General features: G+C 38.1%; 2 protein-coding genes across 9 annotated transcripts in view; both read left to right on the top strand.

The window, feature by feature from the left end:
• The window catches only part of LOC123260037 (dystrobrevin beta), an 822,761-nt gene that overhangs the window by 243,601 nt on the left and 552,154 nt on the right, over window positions 1-27,006 (top strand). For all 6 annotated transcript variants that reach the window (XM_044720962.1, XM_044720963.1, XM_044720964.1 and 3 more), the window contains one exon: window positions 21,418-21,598. In XM_044720962.1, the coding sequence (XP_044576897.1) occupies window positions 21,418-21,598 (181 nt within the window). The remainder of the gene's footprint in view (window positions 1-21,417; window positions 21,599-27,006) is intronic.
• On the top strand, window positions 8,098-14,952 carry LOC123260043. 3 transcript variants are annotated; one of them, XM_044720973.1, is made up of 4 exons: window positions 8,098-9,641; window positions 9,821-10,216; window positions 14,525-14,641; window positions 14,744-14,952. In XM_044720973.1, exons 2-4 carry the CDS (start codon window positions 9,961-9,963, stop codon window positions 14,881-14,883), a joined length of 513 nt encoding a protein of 170 aa, XP_044576908.1. In that variant the 5' UTR covers window positions 8,098-9,641; window positions 9,821-9,960; the 3' UTR covers window positions 14,884-14,952. The 3 variants fall into 3 exon arrangements, 1 of the variants encoding a protein (XP_044576908.1); XR_006508384.1 differs by having other exon boundaries at window positions 14,525-14,674; window positions 14,744-14,949; XR_006508385.1 differs by having other exon boundaries at window positions 14,744-14,949.

A 27,006-nucleotide genomic window follows, 5' to 3' on the forward strand; every position in this document is an offset into this window, starting at 1 on the left:
ATCTAGAAATAATCTATGAACGAACTATACGATATGACACCCCACAGAGGGTTGCGAGGGTGGGTATTAACAATGAAAATTTGTAATTTTCAAGCTATAGCTCCTACAGATTCCAAATTTTATAGGAAATTTCTGTACGTGATGTAAAAATAATTTATGAACGAATTTTACGATATCCTACCCCAAAGAGGATTGCGGGGGCGTTAACAATAAAAAATTCCCGTTTTCAAACTATAGCTCCAATAGACTCCAAACTGGGTAGGAATTTTCTGTAAGAGATGTAGAAATAATATAGGAACGAATTTTACGATAGCTCACCCCACAGGGGTTTGCGGGGGTGGGTATTAACAATGAAAATTTGTAATTTTCAAGCTATAGCTCCTACAGATTCCAAATTTTATAGGAAATTTCTGTACGTGATGTAAAAATAATTTATGAACGAATTTCACGATATCCTACCCCAAAGAGGATTGCAGGGGCGTTAGCAATAAAAAATTCCCGTTTTCAAACTATAGCTCCAATAGACTCTAAACTGGGTAGGAATTTTCTGTAAGAGATGTAGAAATAATATAGGAACGAATTTTACGATAGCTCACCCCACAGGGGTTTGCGGGGGTGGGTATTTACAATTAAAATTTTTAATTTCAAAGCTATAGCTCCTATAGACTTCAAATTTGATAGGAATCTTCTATATGTGATATAGAAATGATCTAAGAACGGATTTTACAACGAATCACCTCCAATAAGGATCGCGGAGTGGGTGTTGACAATAAAAAATGTTCATTTCCAAAATATAGCTTCTGAAAACTCTAAATTTGGTAGAAATCTATTATTTCTCCTGTAGAGATTATCTCAAAATGGATTTCAATAAAGTTTACTTCCGAAAGGAATTGCGGGGGTGGGTGTTAAAATCTAAAATTTTAATTTCCAAACTGTAACTTCGACAGACTTCAAATTTGGTGGGAGTCTTCATGTATCATGTCAAGTTCAGCTAAGAATGAATTTTATCAAATTCCAATCCCAAAGGGACTGCGGAGGCGTTAACAATGAAAATCTTTCTTTTCAAAACAATAGTTTCTATGGACTCGAAGTTTTGTTGGAATATTTTATTTTTAATGTAAAAATCATCTCGAATAGGATCTTACGAAATTTCTCTCTCACATAAGAGTGCGGGAGTGATAGTTGTCAAAAAATTCATATTCTTCAAATATATTTCCTAGAGATATAAAATTTGATAGAATCTTAAGAGAAACAGGTAATTACAGGGATGGCCTCCAAGGTCAACGGATTAAAATATTTTCCTTTTTTAATAATTATATTTTCTTACCACAATCGTCTCTTTGGCAGCGGCAAAAAAGTCATTGTAAGGTTTCTAAAATTTAACTTTACATGTAGCTATATAGTCAACGGACTAAGTATTTTGCATACATTTTATTTTTATTATATATAATTTATATATAAGTTGAAGGCATTTTTTTTGTCTAAAGTTGCCACCAGGCAATATTTCTTCGTTCCCCCCTTCCATCTGGTACCGGCGATTGCGTCTTTGGCTATACCGACAACCAGGTTGATCGCGTCCAGGGTTGATCGTCCTTTCCGAAATCCGTACTGATTGTCTGCTAAGAGTGGATCGACAACTGATTCTATCCTTTGGTGGATTATACGTTCTAGTATCTTACCGGCTGTATCCAGCATGCAGAGTGGACGATAAGATGACGGTTTTTCCGGTGGCTTTTTCCCTTTAGGAAGTAGTACCAGCCGTTGTTGTTTCCACTTCCGAGGAAAAATACCTTCCTTCAAGCAGATGTTGTAGACGTCGAGGAATAACACTGACGCTGCTTTGATAGATGTTTTCAAGGCAACATTAGGGATTCCGTCCAATCCTGGTGCTTTATTATTCCCGACGCGGTTACAAGCTTCCATCAGTTCTTCTTTCGTGACAGGTGGAATATCATTCAGTTCGTCCTGTGCCAACAGATAGTTGAAAACGCGCTGTCGTGAAAACAGCGCAGTCACGATCTTCTGTAAGAGTTGAGGACACGTAGGAGACGGCATTGGCTAATATTTCAGGTGTGCCATGACTACCTTGTAAGGTCTACCCCACAAGTCTTTGTGTACCTCGTTGATTAGCTCTTTCCAGCAGTTCTTCTTGCTATCCTTGATGGCTTGCTTAAATGTCGACGAGCTTTCTTGTATTCTGCGACTAGTTCCGCTGAGTCAGGCCGCCGATAACCACGCTGAGATATTCTTCTTTTCTTGAGACACTCTTTCCGTAGGAAGCTGATGTGTTCGTTCTACCAGTGCACCGAAGGTCTTTGGTTCATGCCCCGTTTACGGGACAAGCAGGTTTCGCAAGCCTGGGTCACTCTTTTCATCAAGTCCTTGGTCATTTCTTCTGCAGATCCAGTAGTAAGCGGTTCACTATTTAGGGCAGCTGCTAGAGCACCTGGGTCAAAGGATTTCACCTTCCACCCAACGATGTCAAGTTTCTTAGCCGGTCTTCTAGGATTCTGGTCCTTTGATACTTCCCAGAGAATCGCATTGTGATCGCTGGCCGTGTAGATCTCCATGACCTTCCAGTCGTAGTTTCCTCTGATGAGGCTGCTGCTGACAAAAGTAAGATCCACAATAGAACTTGCGTCTCCTTTAGTGTACGTCGGCGCATCGCCGCTGTTTAACAATACTACATCTAACGTAGAAAAAGCTTCCAGTAGTTCTTTACCTCGAGCGTTGGTGTGTTTGCTGCTCCATTCCACTGCCCAGACGTTGAAGTCTCCAGCTATTGCCACTGGGTAGTATTGCTTCGCGTCCTCCGTCAGTCGATCCAGAAAGTCCATGAATTCAACAATAGTGAGGCTAGGTGGTGCGTAGCAGCTGTAAAAGCGGATGCCATCTACCGATGCTACTACAAAGCCGGCGCTGCCATTGTTAACGACACTCTGGAAGGGGAGCTCACGACAGGACCATATGACAGCTTTTGTGGTGCAGTCAGTTTCCCATGGTTGGCCGCCGAGTTGTTTATACGGTTCCGATATAAGCACAAGGTCAAGCTGCTGTTCACGTACTGTCTGCATGAGCAAATCATGTGCTGCCTCACAGTGGTTGATGTTTAGCTGCAGTATTCTCATTTTCGTTTATCAGTTATCTTCTTGAGTGCCTCTTGGTATACTGGGCCTCTGCTTGTGCCGGCATGATGGGCGTTATTCTCTGTACCGGGTTGTCCAAAATGCCAGCATTTATAACATCGGACTGGTCTTAGTACTGTTCTAATACGACAATTGGTCCAGCCGATCCTAATCTTGCCGTGTTCTCCTACCACTTTCTGCGCTACCGTTGCTGCCAGACTCACCGACGCAATTTGTGTTCTGCTACGTAAGACCTTATGAATTTTAATGGCCTCTATTGTTATACCACAATCGTTTCCAGCTGCTTCTTGTAAAGCTGTTAGAATGTCATCTTTAGTTGTAGTATCGTCAATATCGCGAATTTCCAGGTCTTCTTCAGGTCCTGTACTAATGACATTTGCGTCCTCCTTAAGTATTCCCGCGATAATCTTCTGCAGGTCTTTACCTCTATCACTACTGCCTTTCGACAGCGTGATGAGAATGTTTCCTGTCGCGGTCCTGCGTACCTTCTCGACTGTGTTGCGGACCTGATCCGGGTGAACGTCCGCCTTGATCCGTGTCAGTATTTCAGAATACTTATCTTTGTTCGCTGGACGGATAATAAGTGCCTCCGGTCTCGTTGCTGTTCTTCTTGGCTTCTGGTTCGGCTTCGGTGGAGGCACCAGAGGTTTTTCTGGGGGCAGTTTCCTGCGCTCCTTCTTCTTGTCCTTTCTGGAATGCACCTTTTCCCAGCCTGGCTTCTTGTTCTGTTCACCAGAGTTTTGTGGAAGATCCTTAACCACTTCCTGCTTCTTGATGGGATGACCAGGTCCAAGGTCTTTCAGCTTCTTGGGAGTATGAAAAGCTCCGCCTTCGGGAGAACGAATTTTTCTTTTCAACTTCCTCAGGTTCCGGCTGTCTTGGTCAAAGGATTCAGTCTCTGCCGTTGTAATAGTTTCACTTTCTTCTTCAGTGACTGATTCTCAGTCACCTTCGGCTCCAGTGTCCATCGCTTCTTCAACAACCACTTGACTGTTTCTCTCCGATGTAGCACAAGGGGTGCGGTGTAATGATGAGCGCCATTCTTCGTCCAGTTTTTTGAAACGTTGAAGTGCGTTCGCTACACTAGTCGTCTTGTTTTTTATCTCCTTGTGGATGTTGACCTTTGACTGAACGAAAACATTTAACTCGCTGGTCAGTTTCTCTAGGCGTTCCAACGCTTGTGACCGCTTCATTTCAGCGCTCGTTTCAATCGCTGCTTGGTGGGCATGTAGCCCGTTTCCACTCTTGTTTATTTCCTGTGGGTTACTCATACTTTTTTGATTTACCAGCGCATCGTATGGAGTGGAGCGGGTTGTCATAACTAGGAACGGGTGTACCCTCAGAGATAGTACTCCTACCCCAGTTCCCTGAGGCCTAGCCGACACTTAGCCAGTCCCGGAATATCCGGACGGACTAGACTCGCTCGGGGTGGTGAAGATTCCGATCTCTAACACTCACTGCGTACTTCCTGATCAAGGCCCGAAGTGGCTGGCTCCTGATCCACTGCTGCAACTTTCACCTCGGCAGAGCAAGCTCACATCAGCCGTGGCCTGCATCGTTGGAAACTACGATACAGGTTCCGGACACTCCAAGTGAGTTACAGCAGGAACCAATCGTCTTGCTAGGCCAGTTAGTGTGACCAACCCATTAAAGGGTAGTTTTGTCCACGGGAGCTTATTTTGTTTGGTTATTTTGCTTGGCTCCTACCCGCTGTACCTCATCAACTAAGAGATTAAGTGTCATCTAAGGACAGCGAGCGTTCTCCCATCCGCTCGGGGAGACGCGCCCGGTAGCAGTATCTCTTCTGCCTCGAGTGTGTGTGTGTGTGTGTGTGTGTGTGTGTGTGTGTGTGTGTGTGTGTGTGTGTGTGTGTGTGTGTGGATGTATGTAAACCTCTCATAACCTTCGAAGGGCTTGACCAATTTGATCGCGGTTGGTGCCATTCGAAAGGGCATGACCAAACTTAGATTCTGAATATACTTTAGAACGATTCGGACCAGTAGATTTTGAGAAATCGCAAAAAAACTACAAAAAAAAATTTTTTCAAAAGTGGTTTTTTTGGAATAACTTTTAAACGGGTTCACCGGTCAATTCCAAAAACAAATCAGCTCTTAGCATAAAAAAACCACGTCGATCGCCACCAGTCCGGTCAAAATCGGTTAATTCGTTCGTGAGTTATCGTTGACGAAAGAAAAACGAGAAAAGTGTTTTTTCGGAATTACTCCGAAATTTTTATCTATCAATTTAAACTTGAAGATTCTATATAAAACTTGAAAAACTGCGTTGAATGCCACCAACCGCGTGAAAATCGGTTCATTTATTCAAAAGTTATTGCAATTTGAAAATTCAAAAAATAGTGTTCTATCAAATTTCTATCAAACTTTTGAGCTCACAGAGCTCAAAAGCATACAAAAGCTATTTTTTGAGCTCGGAGAGCTCAAAATAATACACAAATTGTATTTATGAGCTTGAAGAGCTCAAAAACATCATAAGTGCAATTTCAAGCGTTTAGGTAAGGAATTGGCGGGAAGTTGCAGGGATGGCCTTCAGGGTCAACCGTTTTCTTAATTTTTTTTTTGAAAAATATACTGAAAATCTTGTTCAGAATACCGAAAAAATACGCTAGTTCAACGGACAGCTCTTAATTTTAATATTAAAATGTCCCGCATCACGATTTTCCATTTCCCGTTGGAATTACATGGGAAAATCTGATTCTTCAAATTCGGAATTTTGTAGCTCTGCAATGAATTATCGAAGTGGTAAACCATAACATGTTCTTACAGGAAATTGAACGCTCTACAAGAAAGGTCTCTTACAAATTTTTGATTAATGCACTCTTTCAAAAGTTATTTAAGGTCAAAGTTGAAACTATTATAAATTGTAAGGAATTTTCACTTTTTTGCTCGCTGAGTTCAAAGAGATAATATTTATATGCATTTGAGCTCTCCCAGCTCTCTCTCAGCTCTCTCGCAATAACTTTTGAATGGAACAACTGATTTTCACGCGGTTGGCGGCATTCAACGCAGTTTTATTATCTTCATAAGTATTTTTCAAGTTTTAATAGGTCGAACCGAAAATTTCGGAGTAATCCTGAAAAAACACTTTTTTCGGTTTTCTTTCGTTCACGATATCTCTTAAACGAATCAACCGATTTCGACCAGCTTGGTGGCGATCGACGTGGTTTTTTATTGCCTAAAGCTGATTAGTTTTTGGAATCGATCAATGGAGCTGTTTAAAAGTTATCCAAAAAAAACCAAATTTGAAAAAATTTTTTTTCTTAGTTTTTTTAAGATTTCTCAAAATCTACTGATCCGAATCGGTACAAATTATACTCAAAATCTAAGTTCGGCCAAGCCCTTTCAAATGGCACCAACCGCGATAAAATCAAATCAGCCGTTCAAAAGTTATAAGCGGTTTACATACTTTCACACACACACACACACACACACACACACACACATACATACAGAAATAGTGACAACCTCGCGGGAGTAGTCAGGGAAGCTTCCTACGACCTCAAAACGTCGAGATCTGATGAAAACTCGATTTTCGAAAAACGGGGTAAAAACAATAACTTCCCGATTTTTGAAAATCTTCGATTTTCTCGCTTCACAGCATTATTTATATTTGTCAAAAAATGCTTGCCGTAAGATGGACGGTGTGGTTTAATGTATATAGAATAAGCGAAAAGAAATTTAGTATAGACCGGATAGCTCAAATGGTAGAGTAGCCGACATGTCTTCGGAAGGTTCTGGGTTCGAATCCCAGTCCGAGCTATCTAATAATTTTTTCTCGCATATTCTATAAACTCACATTAAGATGATCCCCCCCACATTCCTTTCTCAATCCTTTCCTACCAATATCCTGTTACGTGAATGTGGAACGCTTCACGTAATAATTACCGTAACTCCTATTCTTTCCCGCTTCACAGTATTATTTATATTTATAAAAATGTGGAACGCTACATTTTTTATAAATTTAAATATAAATATATTAGAATAAATAAATAAATATATAGAATATAAAAATATATTAGAATAAATAGGATTAGAATAAATACATTTTCCGTACACTTGATATATGGAAAAGAAATTTCAATACTTATTTTAATAGAAGCTAGGTAGATTTCAATTTCACTTATGACACCTGCAATTACTTTAACTGAAACGTTAAATGCTCATTTCAAATTTTTTTCTTCGTGTCAATTATTATTCATTATTGTAAGAAAGACTCGGGAATGTTATAGTGAGTTTACATTGAAAGTTACAATGAATAAGGTAAAAGTCCATATTATGGAATACTGTCCTGGTTTATGAAACATTCGATAAAAATCTCAATAACAAATAATTTTTAATTTATTTGGTACTTATAAAATAATATTTATGATTGTTAATTACTAATATATTGATTAAATTAATTTATTTTCATGCATACTTTAAAATGTAGAGAAAAAAAAATATATTGAATGCCCGCGTCAGGTTGCATGAAAAAAAACTGTTTTTTGGAGTAAAATAGTGACGTGTGTCAATGCAATTATTTCAAGTTTTTGAGAAATATATCAATGATTAAAAAATACTTGAAACGTGTCAACTAAAAGTTTAGCTTCAACCAAAAATTCTTTCAGTACGTATTTATGGAACAGTATATTCCGTGTTCCATGTCCCACGTACGTTCATTTTTCAATGTGGTCCGTAATTATGAAACAGTGACTCGTGAGAGCATTATTTATTTAATTTCGTGTTAATAATTGTTAACTATTTATAAAAAAGCAGTTTATGTCAGATAAATGTTACTACAATGTATATTTCTATAAATTTGTATTTAGGTAAGTACTTAAATTTCAAAATTCTATCAAAATTAAAAACTAACCTCTAAAATTTGTGAGTTGGATAATAAATATTGTTTGAGTTAATCAAATCAATAATTTTTTATTTCAGATAAGAATTTCAGTTGCGTAAATATGGGAAAAACTACAAAAAAATGCCAAAAAAATAAATCAAGCAAAAAAAATAAAATTAAATCTGTGAATCTAAGTGTTAACAACAGTTCCAAGGCTCCAAAAATGGCTGTTGTCTTAGTTAATACGTGTAAGAATGTTTCAAAAAAAAAATAAATCTACGCGTATAAATTATTCTCCTGATGATTTAGCTAATGCTTTGAAAGCTGTCGATACAGGTGTTTCACTGAGAAAAGCTGCTGCAGTGTACGGAGTGCCCATAGCTACACTCTCTAGAAAAAAAGGGAACCCTGAAATATCCAAACAAAAAACTGGATCAGCAACTGTTTTTTCTGATACCGAAGAACAAAAAATAGTTGACTGGATTCTTTTTAGAGCTCAGCGTGGTTTACCAGTAACTAAAACAGAGCTCTTAGATTCTATTCAACAATATGTGAAAATGTCAAAAAAAGAAACTCCGTTTATTGATAGTCGGCCGAGCCGACATTGGTATGAGGGCTTTCGAAAACGACACCCTCAAATGTCAATCAGGAAACCACAACATCTGACTCATAGTAGAGCAGCAGTGACCGGTGATGACCTGAAAGATTGGTTTGATGAACAAGCTAAGTATTTAACAGAAAAAAAATTAATGGAGATTCCTTCTACGAGAATTTTCAACTGTGACGAGACTTATGTAAGTTTATGCCCTCCATCAGAAAAAGTATTGTTAGCTAAAGGATCCCGTTCTGCATATAAGGTGGTTGATTCTGATAAAGAAGGATTTACTGTATTGTTTATGTATAGTGCTAATGGTGATCGTACACCTCCCATGATCATGTTTCCTTATAAAGAAGAAGTACCAGAGAAAATTGTCAAAAATTGTCCTGAACGTTGGGGTGTTGGGCTCTCAGATAATGGGTGGATGATCTCTGAGTCATTCTATGAGTATATAACAAATATATTTTACCCATGGCTAGTGAAACAAGGAACTCAGTTTCCAATTGTGTTATATTTGGATAATCATTCATCACATATGACTATGCCCCTGGTTACATTTTGTCGTGAAAAGGGTATTGAGTTGATTGGACTTGTTCCCAACTCAACCCATATAATGCAACCACTTGATATTAGTTTTTTTCACCCATTTAAAGAGACATGGAAAAAATCTGTACCAAGATGGAAAAATTCTAAAAATTTTTCCCGAGTAAAAAAAGAAGATTTTCCATTAGTTTTAAAGTTTGCATTGGATGCTATGGTACAAGAAAAAAATGCTGTTATCAGTGGATTCAAAGCTGCAGGCTTGTATCCTTTCGATCCTTCTGCCGTTGACTATGATGTATTTGATTAAAGAAAGAAATCTAAAACAACAGTAACTAAAGAAAATGTACAAGATGAAGTAACAGAAGATAAGGAAAAACATCTATTAACCTTCAAAAACAATTTATTAAAGGATATTCTGGAAAAATTTAATACTGCTTGGTTAAATCAGACATGGCCCAGGGATCTAGAAATTAGAGGCTTGTATAAATACTGGCTTGATATTAGTGGAAAATCTGGTAAAGAAATTAATAACATCTTATTTTAATCATTATTTTTGCGGTATACATTAAAATTTAGATAAATAGCTATTTTTTTAATGAATTAATTTTTCTATGTTGATTTCTTTTATAGATATTCATATTGATATTTTTATTTTAAAAATTTTTTGGTATAATTTTTATAATTTGCTATATAGGTTCTCATGAAAAAAGTAAACCAACTGTCAAAGAAGTGACGTTGGTAAATTTAAATTTAAACATAGTAAGACAAGAACAACCCGTAAATAATTTAATTAATGATCAAGCCTCTACTTCGAATGATAATAATAACACTGATATGAATCTTAACGATCATAGTCATTCTTTTAATGAAGAGTTTCTTCCTTTGATCAATAATCCTAAAACAGACACATCAGCATCTTCTGAAGTATTATACGAATTTATAGTAGATAATAAACCTCTAGAAATTGTCTCTCAAGCTCAGTCAGGTACTGATCAAAGTAAGAATTTAAATTTATCTGATGTTTTGGAACGTAACATTGGTGATGAATTAATATTTGAATCAAATGTTTTGGATGCTGATAATCAAACAGGTTTGTAAGCAAATTAATAAACAATCCTTCATACTGAATATGAATTTAATAATAAAAATAGAAAAAAAAATTAGGAAAACGGTTGACCCTGAAGGCCATCCCTGCAACTTCCCGCTAATTCCATACTTAGGCGCTTAAAATTGCACCAATGACGTTTTTGAGCTCTTCGAGCTCAAAAATACAATTTATGGGTTATTTTGAGCTCTCCGAGCACGAAGAGATGACTTTCCTATGCTTTAAAGCTCTTCGAGCTCAAAAGTCTGATAGAGATTTGATGAGACACTATTTTTTGAATTTTTAAACCGCAATAACTTTTGAATGAATAAACCGATTTTTACGCGGTTAGAAGCATTCGACGCAGTTTTTCAAGCTTCATAAAGAATCTTAAATTTTGAATTGATCGCGCTAGGAATTTTGAAGTTATTCCGAAAAAACACTTTTTTCGGTTTTCTTTCGTTCACGATATCTCTCGAACGAATCAACCGATTTGACCGGACTGGTGGCGATCGACGTGGTTTTTTGAGGTTAAGAGCAGATAAGTTTTTTGAGTTGAACATTTGAGCCGTTTAAAAGTTATTCCAAAAAAACTACATTTGGAAAAAATTTTTTTTCAGTTTTTTTAAGATTTCTCAAAGTCTATTGATCTGAATCGGTCCAAATAGTTTTTAAAATCTAAGTTTGGTCAAGCCCTTTCGAATGGCACCAACCGCGATGAAATCGGTCGAGCCGTTCAAAAGTTATAAGCGGTTCACATACTTTCACACACACACACACACACACACACACACACACACACACACACACACACACACACACACACACACACACACACACACACACACACACACACACACACACACACATACATACAGACACCGTGACAACCTCGCGGGGATAGTCAGGGAAGCTTCCTGTGACCTTCAAACGTCGAGATCTGATGAAAACTCGATTTTCGAAAAACGGGGTAAAAACAATAACTTCCCGATTTTTGAAAATCTTCGATTTTCTTAGCGGGAAGTTAAAAATATATATATATTTTTTTTAACTTCCCGCTAAAAAAATTCCGCCAGACCGCGGAAAAGGTGCCAGTTGCCAAGCATGCGTTGTAGGTGTTCAGGAGTAAGTCTGGGTATTCCAGGGCTATAATCTTGATCACCGATGCCGGGATGCCATTAGGTCCAGGTGCCTTTCCTGTTTTGAGTGACTTGGCCGCGTCTTGTAGTTCCTTAGTTGTTAAGGGCGTTACTTCGTTGTTTTTAGTGTAGTGTTTCTTCTCCCGCGGCGGGTGTTTGGGGAAAAGCTCCGCTACGATGCTATCCATTAAGGCTGGAGACTTCGGCGCCTCTGGTGAAGCCTTTCCAAGTCGTTTGGCGACAATTTGGTAGGCTTTACCCCAGATGTCATTGTCGAGATCGTTGCAGATCTCTTTCCACAACTTTGCTTTACTTGCTTTGATGGCTCGATTTAGCATCTTTTTGGCCTGCTTGTACTCTTTTGAATACAAGTCCTGGCTTGGGGAGCGTTTGGCGGCTCTCGTTGCGCGGCGACGTAGTTGATGGCACATTTTGCGAAGTTCCGCTATGTCTGTTGACCACCAGTACGCCGGCCTGCGAAAACTCCGGTTTTTAACCGCGGCATAGAGGCGTCACATGCGGCGGAAATCTCCTTCATCGTATTTAGTACTGTCCTTTCTGTCTCGCTGCAAGTATCCGGAGTCGGGTTGTTCTGAAGGGTAGACCAGCTCCGTGCAAGTGAAGCTCGCAGTGCCTCTGGATCAAGCTTCCTGACATTCCACTTTCGCTTAGAAAGGTCGTGTTGTGGTACCGGAGCAGATGCCAATCCAACGTTAAATGTCACGAACTGGTGATCACTGCCACTGTATTTTTCGGATACTGTCCAGTTTTCAATCATGTTGGCAATTTTTGGAGTCGCCAACGAAATGTCGAGGATGGACTCTTGGTACCCCGGTCTTCTGAAAGTCGTGGTGCTCCCAGTATTTAGCACTATGAGGTCGAGTCTAGCCACGACGTCAGCGACCTCGTTGCCTCTGGTGTCGGAGAAATCAGCGCCCCATTCAGCCGATTTAGCATTGAAGTCACCAGCTACGATAACTTCGCCGTCGAACTTAGTGACCGCATCTTCTATATTTGCGAGTTTCTGTCGGAACACACTAATCCCTTCGTTAGGTGAGAGATAGACGCTCATGAAGTAGGTTGTGGGGGTTTGAATCCAGACAAAACCTGCTCCACCTCCGCTGTTGTTGACGGTAACGTTCTTTGTGTTCACAATCCAAATTGCTGCCGTGCCCGTTTCGTCTGCGAACCATGTTTTACCTTCGATGTTTAGATATTGCTCGCAGATAAAGCAGACGTTAATTTTATCTTCGAAAACACGCTGGCGCAGCAGGTTTTGCGCCAAGGCGCACCTATTCAGGTTGCCTTGTAGTATGCGTGTCATTTCTGACCTTTCATGGCTTCTGCAAGTGCTTTGCGGAATGCCTTACACGCTCCAGTGCCAGAAATATGGCATAGACTATCCTGGGCATCTTTGTCCGGAGCACAAAGGAAGCATTTTAACTTCTCCGTGCAGTTTACGGCCTTGTGGTTCTCTCCGCCACATTTGTAGCAGCACCTGCTTCTGTCTGGTCCTGCACACTGACGTGTTTGGTGTCCATAACCAAGACATTTAAAACAACGTGTTACTTTTACTACTGGGCGTATACGACAGTTCACCAAACCGATCCGTATACGGGCCTTGTCAAGGGCCTTAATCGCATTGGGCTCGTCTAGTTCGCAGAAGGCTGCCCGATTACCTCGTGGTGTGGGTTTTGTCAAATTTACCCGTTTGACCTCCAGGTTGTCAGTGAATTCACGTTTGAGTGCTTCACGGACTTCGCTCTCGGTAGAGATTTCATCTAAGTCGAGGATCTCGATCGTTGTTGTTGGTGTTAGCGTCTTGATTGTGCCGATGTTTGCAGTGGCTGCCCTTACTGCATCGGTGAATGCCTTGCTGTCTTCGGACTTTCGAGCCATTTCAAGGAGGACGCCTCTGTGTTTCGTCTTTTTAATAGACCTTATGTCTACGCCCGTCTCGACAGGGCTTACCTTGGCCTTGATTTCCTTCAGGAGATCGGCGTATGTTCGCCCTTCAGCTTGTTGGACTAGGACAGCTTTAGTTCTTGTCTTCTTCCTCCTTGGTTTCTTGGAGCCACCGCTGTTTGGCTGGTCTTGGGCTGTAGCAGTTTGAGTCACTGGCTCCTGTTCTTTCTTTTTCTTGTTTTGCCGAGTCACTTTGGTCCAGGTATCATCCCGGGCTGTCTTTTTCTGTGCTGGCTTGTCAATATCTGAGGAAGGGCTGGGCGTGGACAGCGGCCTCTTCTTGTTGCGATCTCCTTGCTGTGGTAATTTCTTAGGAGTGGTCAGAGGTGGCTGTGATTTTTTGTTCAGACTCGGAGATGTTTGAGTCGTTGACGCCGACTTCGTTGATGATTTGTTGGCCAGCCTATATGGTGTGTGTGTGTGTGTGTGTGTGTGTGTGTGTGTGTGTGTGTGTGTGTGTGTGTGTGTGTGTGTGTGTGTGTGTGTGTGTGTGTGTGTGTGTGTGTGTGTGTGTGTGTAAGTATGTAAACCTCGTATCACTTTTGAACGGTTGAACCGATTTTATCGCGGTTGGTGCCATTCGAAAGGGCTTCGCCAAACTTAGATTTCCTGTTCATTTTAACCGATTCGGACCCATAGATTTTGAGAAATTTGGAGAAATCTAAAATAAAGTAGGAAAAAAAATTTTTTCTGAAGTGGTTTTTTTGGGATAACTTTTAAACGGCTCAACCGATCGATACTAAAAACTAATCAGCTCTCAACCTTGAAAAACCACGTCGATCGCCGCCAATCCGGTCAAAATCGGTTGATTCGTTCGAGAGATATCGTGAACGAAAGAAAACCGAAAAAAGTCTTTTTTTAGAGTTACTCCGAAATTTATAGTTTGACCAATTAAAACTTAGAAATTATTTATAAGGCTTGAAAAACTACGTAGAATGCCGCCAACCGCGTAAAAATCGGTTCATTCATTCAAAAGTTATTGCGGTATGAACATTCAAAAAATAGTGTTCTATGAAACTTCTATCAGACTTTTGAGCTCAAAGAGCTCAAAAGCATAGAAAAGGTATCTTTTTGAGCTCGGAGAGCTTAAAACAATACACAGATTGTACTTTTGAGCTCGAAGAGCTCAAAAAAGCGGCCAGGTATTAACGGAATTAGCGGGAAGTTGCAGGGATGGCCTTTAGGGTCAACCGTTTTCCTAATTTTTTAGATTTTCTTGACAGTACATCTGCTATTACAACTGCTTCTACTGCTGCTTGTACTACGCCAACTATTGACAAATATTCTAAGGTTCAAGGATGTCAAACATTTAGTCAATCAGTTATTGGTTAAGAGAATGACTCTATATCTGCTAATAAAAGTTAGTAAAATAATATTTAAAAATTACTGACAAGAAACTTTAACTTGTGATATTTGTGATATTTTTCAGTTGAAACCGATTCTGGGAATCCTTTTGACGACGCATTTAAGATGCCAACTGATTATTTACCGAAGAAAAAAAGGATTAAACTGGAGTCATCCGGCAAACTCAAACTACCTTCTGCTGGTACATCTGATCAGTGGATGTAATATCACTCGAAAAAAGAAAATGATCGGAAAATAAAAGAAGAAAAGTTACAAAAAAGAAAAATAATTACAAGAAGAGAAGAAACTTCTAGCTGAAGAAAAGAACAAATTGCAAGATAAAATGAAAGCAATACAACAAAAAATCAAAGAAGAAACAAAATAGTTAAATTTCAAATTCAATCTTAAATACATCTCGTCTTTATTTTTTAATTACTTATTCATCCAAAGATTCGAAACTGTTCTTGTCATGCTTATTTTGTAAATCAACGTTTATTTATTGTTTGTTAAATCGTTTTATTTTTGAATATAACTGTATTAATACTTGATAAAGATATTAAACAACATTTAATATTATGGATAAACAAATTAAAGACTAAAAAAAAAATTTTAATCTTAATTTTTCAATCTATTTTGTGTTCCATAATTTGGGACATACCTTATGAAACACCCTTACATGCTGCTTCATACTGTTCCATAAATACGGTCATAAGTACTAATCTTTTTTTTCAATTAATTTATTAATATTTTCAGCTAAAACTCACTTCATAAGAACTTTTACCGCTTTAATAGATATCACAGAAACATTTAATTTGAAAAAATTCAATGTTTCAACTCTATTTTCTTTTAAAAAGAATAAAATATACAATTCCTATTCATAGAGTATTCCATAATATGGCCCTTTACCTTATTAGCTGGAATAATCACATATAGATAATAGTTAAATGCAAATTCGATGAAATATGAAATCTGTGCAAGTCAGTACAATAATACAATTAAATTTCAAGTCTACATCTGAAAATGCAATTCTATAAAGTGCCCAGCGGAGCAGGCGGGTAACAGCTAGTATTTTATAAATTATATAAATTAATTAATCATACTATATTTTTACTTATACTGGGGGGGGGGGGGGGGGTTAACAATGGAAAAATTCTCATTTCCAAGCGGTAGTTTCTAAAGACGAAGTTTTGTAGAAATCTTTCATTTAAGATGTAAAAATGATCTTGAACATGATCTAACGTAATTCCTCCCCCATATTGGAGAACGAGGGTGTTAATTGTCAAAAAATTCATATTATTTAAATACAGTTTCTACAGATATAATATTTCATAGAACCTCAATAGGAAATAGATATTTTCGATACATATGTGCGAAGTGAGGCATTCCCAGGGCTTAAAAATTGAGACACGAGGCTAAGAAACGGCGCGTTTACAATGGGACCGAGTACGCAGATTAACCCCACGAGCCGTTTGGCGCAAAATCGTGAAGCGTTCCACATTTTTACAAATATAAATAATGCTATGAGGCGGGAAAGAATAGGAGTTAATTATTAAGTGAAGCGTTCCACATTCACGTAACAGGATATTGGTAAGAAAGGATTGAGAAAGGAATGTGGAGAGGATCATCTTAATGTGAGTTTATAGAATATGCGAGAAAAAATTATTAGATAGCTTGGACTGGAATTCGAACCCATAACCTTCCGAAGACATGTCGGCTACTCTACCATTTGAGCTATCCGATCTATACTAAATTTCCTTTTGATTATTCTATATACATTAAGTCACACCATCCATAAGCTGTCACACACACGCAGCGCCTTTTAAAAGAAAAAAGACCATTTGGCAGCCGAAATGGAAGTAGATTTCATCATGAATAGAAAAAAATATAACGAGGATTGTATACAAAACTAGGGCTTTTAACTTCTATCCAATCGACAAAAATATATATTGACGGAAAAATACTAAAACCAGTGCAATAGCAACTTTCATAATTGGCATCGCGGAATAGGGCATAATTTTAAGACTACACATATGATATGGTACTTAAATTGAAGCTTATTTAAAGAGCTTTCAGATGAAATTTACAGAGTTTTAATAAGTTATCCCATTCAAAAGTTATTCGAGTAAGAATGTGAAGAAATATGAATTTTTACGATTTTCAAAATTTTGAAATCCTGGCATTTCTAAATTACTTGACCGATTAAGCTCATCTTCGAACTTGACTTCGGTATTTATCTGTAGAATAAGTATGTTGAGTTTGATAAAGATTCGTTGTTAATTGGTGACAATATCGTACATACATACATACATACATATATAAACTTTTAAACCATATGTATTTTCTGACTCAGCTCGTCGAGTTAAGTCGGAATATAGCAAAATTTTTCAAAAGTTGCGTCATGAGGACCATTGCAATAGTTAGATTTCTATGAAATCTACTAAAAACTGCAGAAAGGGAACAGTAACCAGTAACCAGGAGTAGGCGTCGTGAGACGCAACATGGACTAGATTGAAGTAATGCTAATGCGGTTCCGATCCAGTCTTCCCCATAACATCTATTGGAAAAGGAGAGGAGGATGTTTAGTCGGTATTTTTGTAAATAATATCGACTTCTGAGTCTGACATACCCAGGCAAACACCTAGTCCTGGCACCAACACCATGTCCTAGCATACGTAAATGTATTTGATCTCCTCTATAAAATAAAAAAAAAAAAAAAAAAAAAAACACACACACATACAGACATATGGACATCATCGCGGAAACATTCGGGGAAGCTTCCTAGGACTTTTTCGGCAAATGGGATAAAACCAAAAACTTCTCAACTTTTGAAAATTCTCCATTTTATTAGCGGAAGTTAAAAATCTTGTTTAGAAAATAGGACTTGAAATATGGAATTTAGTATTGGGATTATAGAATGAGTATGAGTGGCTTGTGTAATTATAAGATACTTGACACGTACAACGCACGTCTGCTCCTTATTCTTTATTGAACTTAACTGACTATATAATACTAAACTGAGTATGACTAATAAATAATGATATCTCCTACCACTGAGACTGTATATGCTCAACACTTCCCCTCACTGGCTGGAAATTGGATTTTCCTCAACAAGTCCCATTGAATGTGCCAGTGTTTTTGTCTTTTGTGGACCTAGGGCTTTAGTAAGAATATCCGCCAAATTTTCTGCACTTGGACAATATTTTACGTCAATAACCTTATTCTTGACCAGATCTTTTGTGTAGATATTTAGAATCGATGTGTTTAGTCTGGGCGCTTTTTCCAACTGAGTAAATGTTATTGATACAGCTTTGACTGTCCTCGTAAATGATGGTGGGTCCGTCTTGGCGTTGGTTTACGAACTCCAGAATGCTTCTTATACAACACATTCTTTTGATGCTTCTGACAAAGCAATGATCTCAGCCTCAGTCGATGATGTCGCTACGCAGTCTTGCTTTTTAGATGCCCAGCTAATCGTACCTCCGAATAAACGAACTATGTAATCTGTATTAGATTTTCTTGTCGCTCGGTCCTCAGCCCAATTAGCATCTACGTAAATCAGCAGTTCTTGTTTTTCAGTCTTGTCACTGAGTCTCAGCTCGTAGTCGATTGTGCCTTTCAAGTATCTACAAATTCTCTGTGCTTCGTTCCAATCAATTTGTTTTGTTTGCTTGATGTGTTGTACGAGCAGAGCTACTGGTGCAGCTATGTCCGGTCGCGTATTAACAGAGACGTACAAAAGAGCGCCAATCAGCCTACTGTACTGCTTAGTATTTATTTCTGCCGAAGCTAGTCTTAATTTTTCATAACCAGTGTCCATTGGTATATGAGATGGTATTGCTTGTTCTAATTTAGTCCTTCGTAATATCTTCATTATATAATCCGATTGATTAATGGAAAATTCCCCTTGTTTGTTTCTCTTTATTTGTATTCCAAGGGAGCATTTTGCTTCGCCAAGGTCAGTAATCTCAAACTCTTTATTTAACGCGTCTTATTTGGTTCATGCTCCCCGGTGAGCTACTTGCTACTAGAATGTCATCTACATGTACTATAAGATAGCTGACTGTACTGTTACCGTGTTTATAGAGGCATGGATTATCTTCACTGCGTGTGAAGTTGTATTCAGTGAGTACTTTGTGTAGTCGTTCATACCACCCTTTTGCACCATGTCGGAGTCCATAGAGAGATTTAATTAATCTACAGCCCCAGTCCTTATGATTTTCGTCAACACATCCTGGTAGTTGCGCCATATATATTATTTCCTTCAAAACTCCGTTCAGGAATGCAGTTTTGACGTCTAGATGCCAAACATGGTAGTTTCTTTCACCTGCGAGACTCAGGAACATTCTAATAGTTGTTACTTTTACTACTGGTGCGAATACCTCGTCATAATCTGTGCCACGTTTTTGAGAAAAGCCTTGAGCCACTAACATAGCCTTGAATTTGGTTTTCCATCGGGAATGTACTTGAACTTAAACACCCACTTGCAGCCGATCAATTTTTTGTTTTTAGGAACGGGTTCGAGAGTCCAAGTCTCATTTGTTTGAAGCGATTTAATTTCTTCTTCGATCGCACTTTTTCATTCTTCACCGTGTGGACCGCTTATTGCTTCCTGGTATGTTTTTGGTTCTGCATCATTGGCATCATTTTCTTTGTCGTAAATGTAATCTTCGCCTTCTATTTGTTTGGTAGAATTTTTATTACCAGAATCTTCGGAATTTGAATCTAAATTAATTACTTCCCCTGAGACAATTGAATCGATTAACTGTTTATTATATTTTTTCTTACCTGTATCTTTGATACATTTTTCTGGTAGGTAGATTGTTTGGTTTTCTGTTTCAGGTGTTTCCTCTTGTGAGTCGATTAAAATCTTAAGTTGAGAGTCTTCCAGATCTTGTGCTTCCCCTTCAGTACGGTATTCTTCCAAGAACGTTACAGTTAGACTCACGATAATTTTTCCTGACGATCTCTGTAATGGCTTGTATCCCTTTGAGTCTTCAGGATAACCCACGAATACACATTCTGTCGCTTTTGGGTCAAGTTTTCGTCTTCGCTCTTTTGGGATATGAGAGCAAGCACGACATCCAAAAATTCTGAGATTGCTAACATTTGGTTTTTCGCCAAACCAGAGTTCTTAAGGGGTTTTAGACCTTGTTCTAGTTGGTAATCGGTTTTGAAGGTATGTGGCTGTCATTACTGCTTCTCCCCAGTAAGTGTTAGGTAATTTTGCGTCAATTAACATTGTTCTCACGGCTTCCATCAGGTATCTGTTCTTCCGTTCTGCTAATCCGTTCTGTTCAGGTGAATACGGCATTGTGTGCTGAAGTTGAATGCCTTTATTTTGTAAATATTCTTTTAGTGAATGTCCTATGTATTTGCCTCCTCTATCTGACCGGAAAGTTTTTGGTTTCTTTCCAAAATAACTATGAGTATAGTTAATAAATTGTTTGATTACTAGTTCTGCTTGAGATTTTTGGGTTAATAAATGACAAGATGTGTATTTACTGTAATCATCAATTAGAGTAATTGAATATTTTCGTCCTCCTGGAGTAGCAGTAGACATCGGTCCACAAATATCAGTATGGATTAGCTCTAGTGGTTCTTTACTTACGGTATCCGATTTCTTAGGAAAAGGTTTCCTGCTTATCTTCCCCTTAAAGCAAGATTCGCAAACTTGTTTAATCGGGCAGTCATCTATTTTCATCCCTTCAGTTAAATTTTTGTTTATTAATTGTCTAATTGCTTTGGGGTTCCTATGTGCCAATCTCGCATGCCAGAAGTGAATGCAGTTGTATGGGTGGTGAGGCAGGACCGCAAAAGTATATTCTGGGGTTTTTAATTTATACATATGACTAATACCGTTACCAACAGCGATTTTTTTTTCATTTTTCATAATGGTCATCTGATTATTTTTTATTTTTACTTGATAACCTTGTTTATCTAGCGAACCAATCGATATGAGTCCTGACGTAGACAGAGGGTGGATTGACAATCCAGATAGCAGCTGTACCGCTATTGTCCAAGTGCTACCTATTATTAGGTGACGTTTTGTATTGCTCTGAGAGAATGTTGATGTCAGTTTTATAATCTTGTACGAGCTGGGAGAGTAGATTATGCACTGTTCAGCTCCTGCTGAGAATGCCCTGAAGGACACGGATCATTCTGAAAATTCTTCTTTTTTTTGTACCAAATTTTTGTCAAATCAATTTTTTTCAATGAATTTCGAAAGATATTGCCGTTCAAATATTTTCAAATAAAGTTTCACTAAATATAAAAAGACTTGTGAACTTGAAAAGCTCAAAAGAAAATTACAATTCTATCTTGGATTTTGAGCCTGAAAAGCTTAAAGACACCGTAATTCTAGAAATTTGGAGTGCATACTATTTGAAAATAGCGGGAAGTCGCGGGAATAACCTTTAAAGTCAATCGCTTTACTGATTTTGTTTTTCATGATGCACGCTTTAGAATGATAGAAAGCATTAAATTTATGAGAGAAAAATAGTATCCTCGGAGAAATTAAAACGAATTCAAAAATAAACTTCATTTCTCGTTATTTATTTGCATTCGCAGAATTATAAAAACTATATTTCCAATTTATTTTTGTGGTGCACACTAGATACTTATTTTTTATTGAGTTCAATAAACATTCTAAATAATGATTTCTTAAAATTTTCTATTTTTCTCATCAGTAAAGCATTCAATAATTCGTAAATACTTATGATTATTTGAATTACTATCATAAAAACATTCTTTGTTCTTCAGGCCACCATCTCCATTGCCATCTCACAATGGCTTCCAAGAGTCAGGATTTAATACGAGTTTTGATGCTGGATCAATGGATAGTCGGTCAACCGCAAAAAGTTTTGATTGTTCAAGATATGATGATGAGCATAAGTTAATCGCCAAATATGCTCATCGATTAGCCCAGGAAACTAAAACAGTGGTATGGTTACAAAAATGTCAATAGCTTCCAGAAAATAGTTTATTATGGTATTGTAAGCTCGTTGCAGTGAACTTGGAAGTATTGGCTAGATAGAAAAAATTACTGTACAATTAGAATAAATCAGTTATTACTATGTGATTTTCTTCCGGAGAAATCACAACTTTAGTTACGATTTTCAATTACACGTTTCAATTACTCTAGTATAGCTTTTGGGTGAAACTCCCTCGTGAACTGAAGTGTGTACTTAGTGCTTTGACACTTCATTAAGCTCAGATGGTCTATTCACGATATGGTTCCGTCACAAGTAAACCGCAGACAATTTAACCGTGAGATAGTATTGTTATATCCTTCTTTCTACAACCGGTTGACGTGTCGTTGGTTAAATTGTTATCAGGTTGAACTATCGTTCGGTTAAAATGTCTTCGGATGAAATGTCTTTCAGTTAAAGTATCGTCGGTTGATATGTCGCTGTAAAACTGTCACGGTTGTATTGTCTGCGGTTTACTAGTTGCAGCACCTCACGATATATTTGTGATGTACACACAGTATATCAACTATGCAAAAGTCGTATGCTTATGGCCGTTATAAGACCAATTTGGACCACTATTTCAACGCTGAACTTGGGACTTTCTCAGTTTTTCCAGAATTATCACACTCAACAGATGGGTAGAATCCTTAGCAGTTTCACCGTCATGGTTAAAGTAGAGTCGATTCACAATGAATTGTTCGTCAATGATTTGTTTATACTAAGTAATTTGACAAGGAATATTACGTAACTTAATGAAAGATTGTTTGTTGACGAATAACGAAAACTTCATCTATAACTACAAGTTTGTTGACTCTGAATACACCTAATAAAGATACAAGAATAACCAACTTATGACTAGTGCCTAACCGCTGAACTTACAGCGATTTTAGCAAAATTTGACCTAAAATTTATTTACTTAGAACTAGCTTATGACAGTTAATTCGCTCTGTGATTATTAGTCCAGGAGGAATCGGCGCATGAGTACCGAAAACTATTCCACCTTGATTTTTATATACGATCCTCTTTGAATTATCCTCCTGATGATATAAATGCACATCGCCATAAAAAAAACCCCGTGTCATAGTGTCTATACCGAAATTGATTAACCAATTCCAGGGAGTTGTTATTGGAACGAAGTTCCTTACGGCAGGCGTGGAGGAGATAGGGATTTTGCTGCGCGTCCGAACTGAAAAAAATGTGAGACTAAAATCGGAAGAAAAATATATAACAGAAGTGCTATAGTCGTATACAGAGTGTCCCAGAAGTAACGGACGCCATTGCAGCATCTGATAAACAAAATAATTCTGAGACGAAAAGTCCTTAGCCATTTTTTAATCAGACGCATATATAATTAATTATTAATTAAAATAACGTCCTTTTATGCGTTAGAGAGAGAGTGCTAGTGTCAAGTCAAGTGCGTTCCAACGAAGACGCTTGCACGTGTGAATGTGTAAGTAAATATGTGTGACTACGTTAGCTATAGAAACTAGTTAGTCATACAGTTATTTGTGTCTTTGTTTGGCACATACTTTACTGGACACTGGCGCTCTCTCTCTAACAAATAAAGAGACGTTATTTTTAATTAATAATTAATTATTTATGCGGTTAATTGAAAAATGGCTAAGGACTTTTCGTCTCAGAATTATTTTTTTCATCAGATGCTATAATGCCGTCCGTGACTTTTGGGACACCCTGTATACAAGCGAATAGTGTATAATACCTTTCTGTTTCTCCCTCTTTCTTTACGTTCTCTCACCCCTTCTCTTTCTGATCCCACTCCGCCTCACCAATGCATAGTATATACTCATAAATTCATGTGCAAGCAACGCGCATGCCGTCATTTTTTCTTTATTGCACGCCTCATAGCGGGAGACGTGTGGAGTTGTGCTTTATATCCGACTCGTCAAGGTTAAGCAATTTCGTGATCTTCAAATGCCTCTATCACAACCACATTGTACTTATACAACAATATAAGTAGATGTACACCGGGAAAACACTTGAATTAAACCATCTTATACTTTTTAAAATCATTTAATGTTACTATTTTAAAAAAAAAAAAAAAAAAAAAAAACGTTTCGAAAAAATTTTACGTGGACGTCCTAATGTGACTCTCATTTTGTATGTAGCAATAATTACTCTCAAACAAATCGATTTTTCGAGACCAGGCTTTTTTTGATTAGTTAAAGAATTCGATGAACTGGTGCCGTATTTCATATCAAAAGCCTAGTTTACGTATTTTTTTTTTAATTGAATTTTTATTAAAATTCATTACGATATACACGTACAAAAACAAACGAACTTTTCTTATTTCTCTCACATGAAAACTATGGCGCCACTTGATCAAAGTAGATTTTTTTCGACTGCGTGCGCATATAACGAGAAAAACGGGCGCTGGTATTTAAAAAAAAAATAAAAAATACTCTGTAAGTAATTGCTTGATTATTTTTTTTTTTTTTAATTAGACAATTTATTTTTATCTTAAAAAATGAATGAGCTTTATGAGGCGTACACTTTTGGATTTTCCAAACGTTTTCTTTTTCCTTCTTCCACGACATATATTCGAACTTCTTGTCTAAGCACGTGGCGTATATTCACATTATAAATTCATTTTATTTTTTTTTGCAAATTGTGTTGCTTCTATATTATCCGACGGAACTCCGTTCCTACCTGGTGTCCCATGACACCACATCAATTTTTTTTTTTACTTTCCAACCGGACAAATTTTTATTATATTTTTTATTGCAATACAAATCAAAAAGAACCAATGACTTTTCACGATAAAGTTAATATTTTTGGAGTCATGAATTTTTGAAGGTTCGAAAAATACGAAATTTGGGTACTTATGAACCATAAAAAATACATAATAGAAAAGAATAAAATTTAAAAATACATAGTATATTACATACCTAGGTCAGTGAAACAAGTTATTGAAGAAAAAATTATAAAAACGGTTGACCCTGACGGCCATCCCTGCAACTTCCCGCTAATTCCATACCTTGTAACGTCCACGTTTTCAAAATATAAATATCTAATTTGTCCCCGGCTCGAAATTTGCTCGCCGGAGTCCAGAGTCATAAACGGGGATCACATTATCAATAACAAAATATAAACAAAACACTTCATTTTAAATAAATCAAAAAAAAAAGGAAACCTATTTATTGGCCTGATCATATTAATAAACGATATAATCAATATAAGCAAATTAAACAATATAAACAATACATTAGAACACTCTTTTCAACAAATATCAAAAGCTTAAGTGATAATATGTACAAACTTTATGTCAATATTCACAATATTCGAACTTAACCCGCACACACCGTTTGTTTTTCCGTTTTCGGTGCTACCTGGTGGCTAAACTCTGTCTACTACCTTTACAAAGTAGTATTCCTACCGACGGTTACACCCTAAATCGCGGCCCTACTTACCCCTAATCCCGTTTGGGTGCTTGGAAAGCAACTCTTTCCGGCCCTACTTACCCCTAATCCCGTTTGGGTGCTTGGAAAGCAACCCTTTCCAGCTACGCGGTGGCCAAATTTCCCCCATATGGTCAAGTCAGCACTTTCATCCGGTCGGTTCACGATACTTACCTGGGCCTTGGTCAGACTCCAGGTAGAGTATCATCCTCTCGAATTACTTGGTGAAGAGTATTCAACCGAGTAATTCTCCCGAGAAAGAACTGCTTTTATCGAGCCAAATTTTGGCGTTTATCATTTTTCCCCCAACTCTCTTGTAACGAACCGGAAGGGTCGTTTTAGACACCTGTCCGGTGCCCTCGAACTAGCATTCAAAAATAATTATTTAATATTTTAATCGTAATATCCTTCATTTTCTATCCATTCGTCTCGCCAAATTCTAAGTTTTTATTTTTGAAACTCAAATCTTTATTATTTTAATCGTAATTTCCTTCATTCTCTATCCATTCGTTTCGTCAAATTCACAATTCTTTATTATTTTAATCGCAATTTCTTTCATTATATATCCATTCGATGATTTTCCATACTAAATCTTGTTCGGAACTTAGAATAATTTTCCCAGAAATCAAGGCCAAGGTAAGCCCTGTCGAGACGGGCGTAGACATAAGGTCTATTAAAAAGACGAAACACGGAAGCGTTCTCCTTGAAATGGCTTGGAAGACCGAAGACAGCAAGGCATTCACCGATGCAGTAAGGGCAGCCACTGCAAACATCGGTACAGTCAAAATGCTAACACCAACAACAACGATCGAGATCCTCGACTTAGATGAAATCTCTACCGAGAGCGAAGTCCGTGAAGCACTCAAACGTGAATTCACTGACAACCTGGAGGTCAAACGGGTAAATTTGACAAAACCCACACCACGAGCTAATCGGGCAGCTTTCTGCGAACTAGACGAGCCCAGTGCGATTAAGGCCCTTGACAAGGCCCGTATACGGATCGGTTTGGTGAACTGTCGTATACGCCCAGTAGTAAAAGTAATACGTTGTTTTAAATGTCTTGGTTATGGACACCAAACACGTCAGTGTGCAGGACCAGACAGAAGCAGGTGCTGCTACAAATGTGGCGGAGAGAACCACAAGGCCGTAAACTGCACGGAGAAGTTAAAATGCTTCCTTTGTGCTTCAGACAAAGATGCCCAGGATAGTCTATACCATATTTCTGGCACTGGAGCGTGTAAGGCATTCCGCAAAGCACTTGCAGAAGCCACGAAAGGTCAGAAATGACACGCATACTACAAGGCAACCTGAATAGGTGCACCTTGGCGCAAAACCTGCTGCGCAAGCGTGTTTTCGAAGATAAAATTGACGTCTGCTTTATCTGCGAGCAATATCTAAACATCGAAGGTAAAACATGGTTTGCAGACGAAACGGGCACGGCAGCAATTTGGATTGTGAACACAAAGAACGTTACCGTCAACAACAGCGGAGGTGGAGCAGGTTTTGTCTGGATTCAAATCCCCACAACCTACTTCATGAGCGTCTATCTCTCACCTAACGAAGGGATTAGTGTGTTCCGACAGAAACTCGCAAATATAGAAGATGCGGTCACTAAGTTCGACGGCGAAGTTATCGTAGCTGCAGACTTCAACGCTAAATCGGCTGAGTGGGGCGCTGCTTTCTCCGACACCAGAGGAAACGAGGTCGCTGACGTCGTGGCTAGACTCGACCTCATAGTGCTGAACACCGGGAGCACCACGACCTTTAGAAGACCAGGGTACCAAGAATTCATCCTCGACATCTCATTGGCGACTCCAAGGACTGCCAACATGATTGAAGACTGGACAGTATCTGAAGAATACAGTGGCAGTGATCACCAGTTTGTGACATTCAGCGTTGGATTGGCATTTGCTCCGGTTTCACAACGCGACGTTTCTAAGCGGAAGTGAAATGCCAAAAGGCTT

The sequence above is a fragment of the Cotesia glomerata genome, linkage group LG2, assembly GCF_020080835.1.
Source record: "Cotesia glomerata isolate CgM1 linkage group LG2, MPM_Cglom_v2.3, whole genome shotgun sequence".
Lineage (NCBI taxonomy): Eukaryota > Metazoa > Arthropoda > Insecta > Hymenoptera > Braconidae > Cotesia > Cotesia glomerata.

What these genes read in the sequence shown, in the direction of transcription:
- LOC123260043 (XM_044720973.1), top strand. Translation starts at nt 9,961, where the DNA reads ATGAATCTTAACGATCATAGTCATTCTTTTAATGAAGAGTTTCTTCCT. An exon ending in GGATGCTGATAATCAAACAG is followed by an intron (nt 10,217 to 14,524) that starts GTTTGTAAGCAA and finishes CTAATTTTTTAG; the next exon opens with ATTTTCTTGACAGTACATCT. An exon ending in ATTTAGTCAATCAGTTATTG is followed by an intron (nt 14,642 to 14,743) that starts GTTAAGAGAATG and finishes GATATTTTTCAG; the next exon opens with TTGAAACCGATTCTGGGAAT.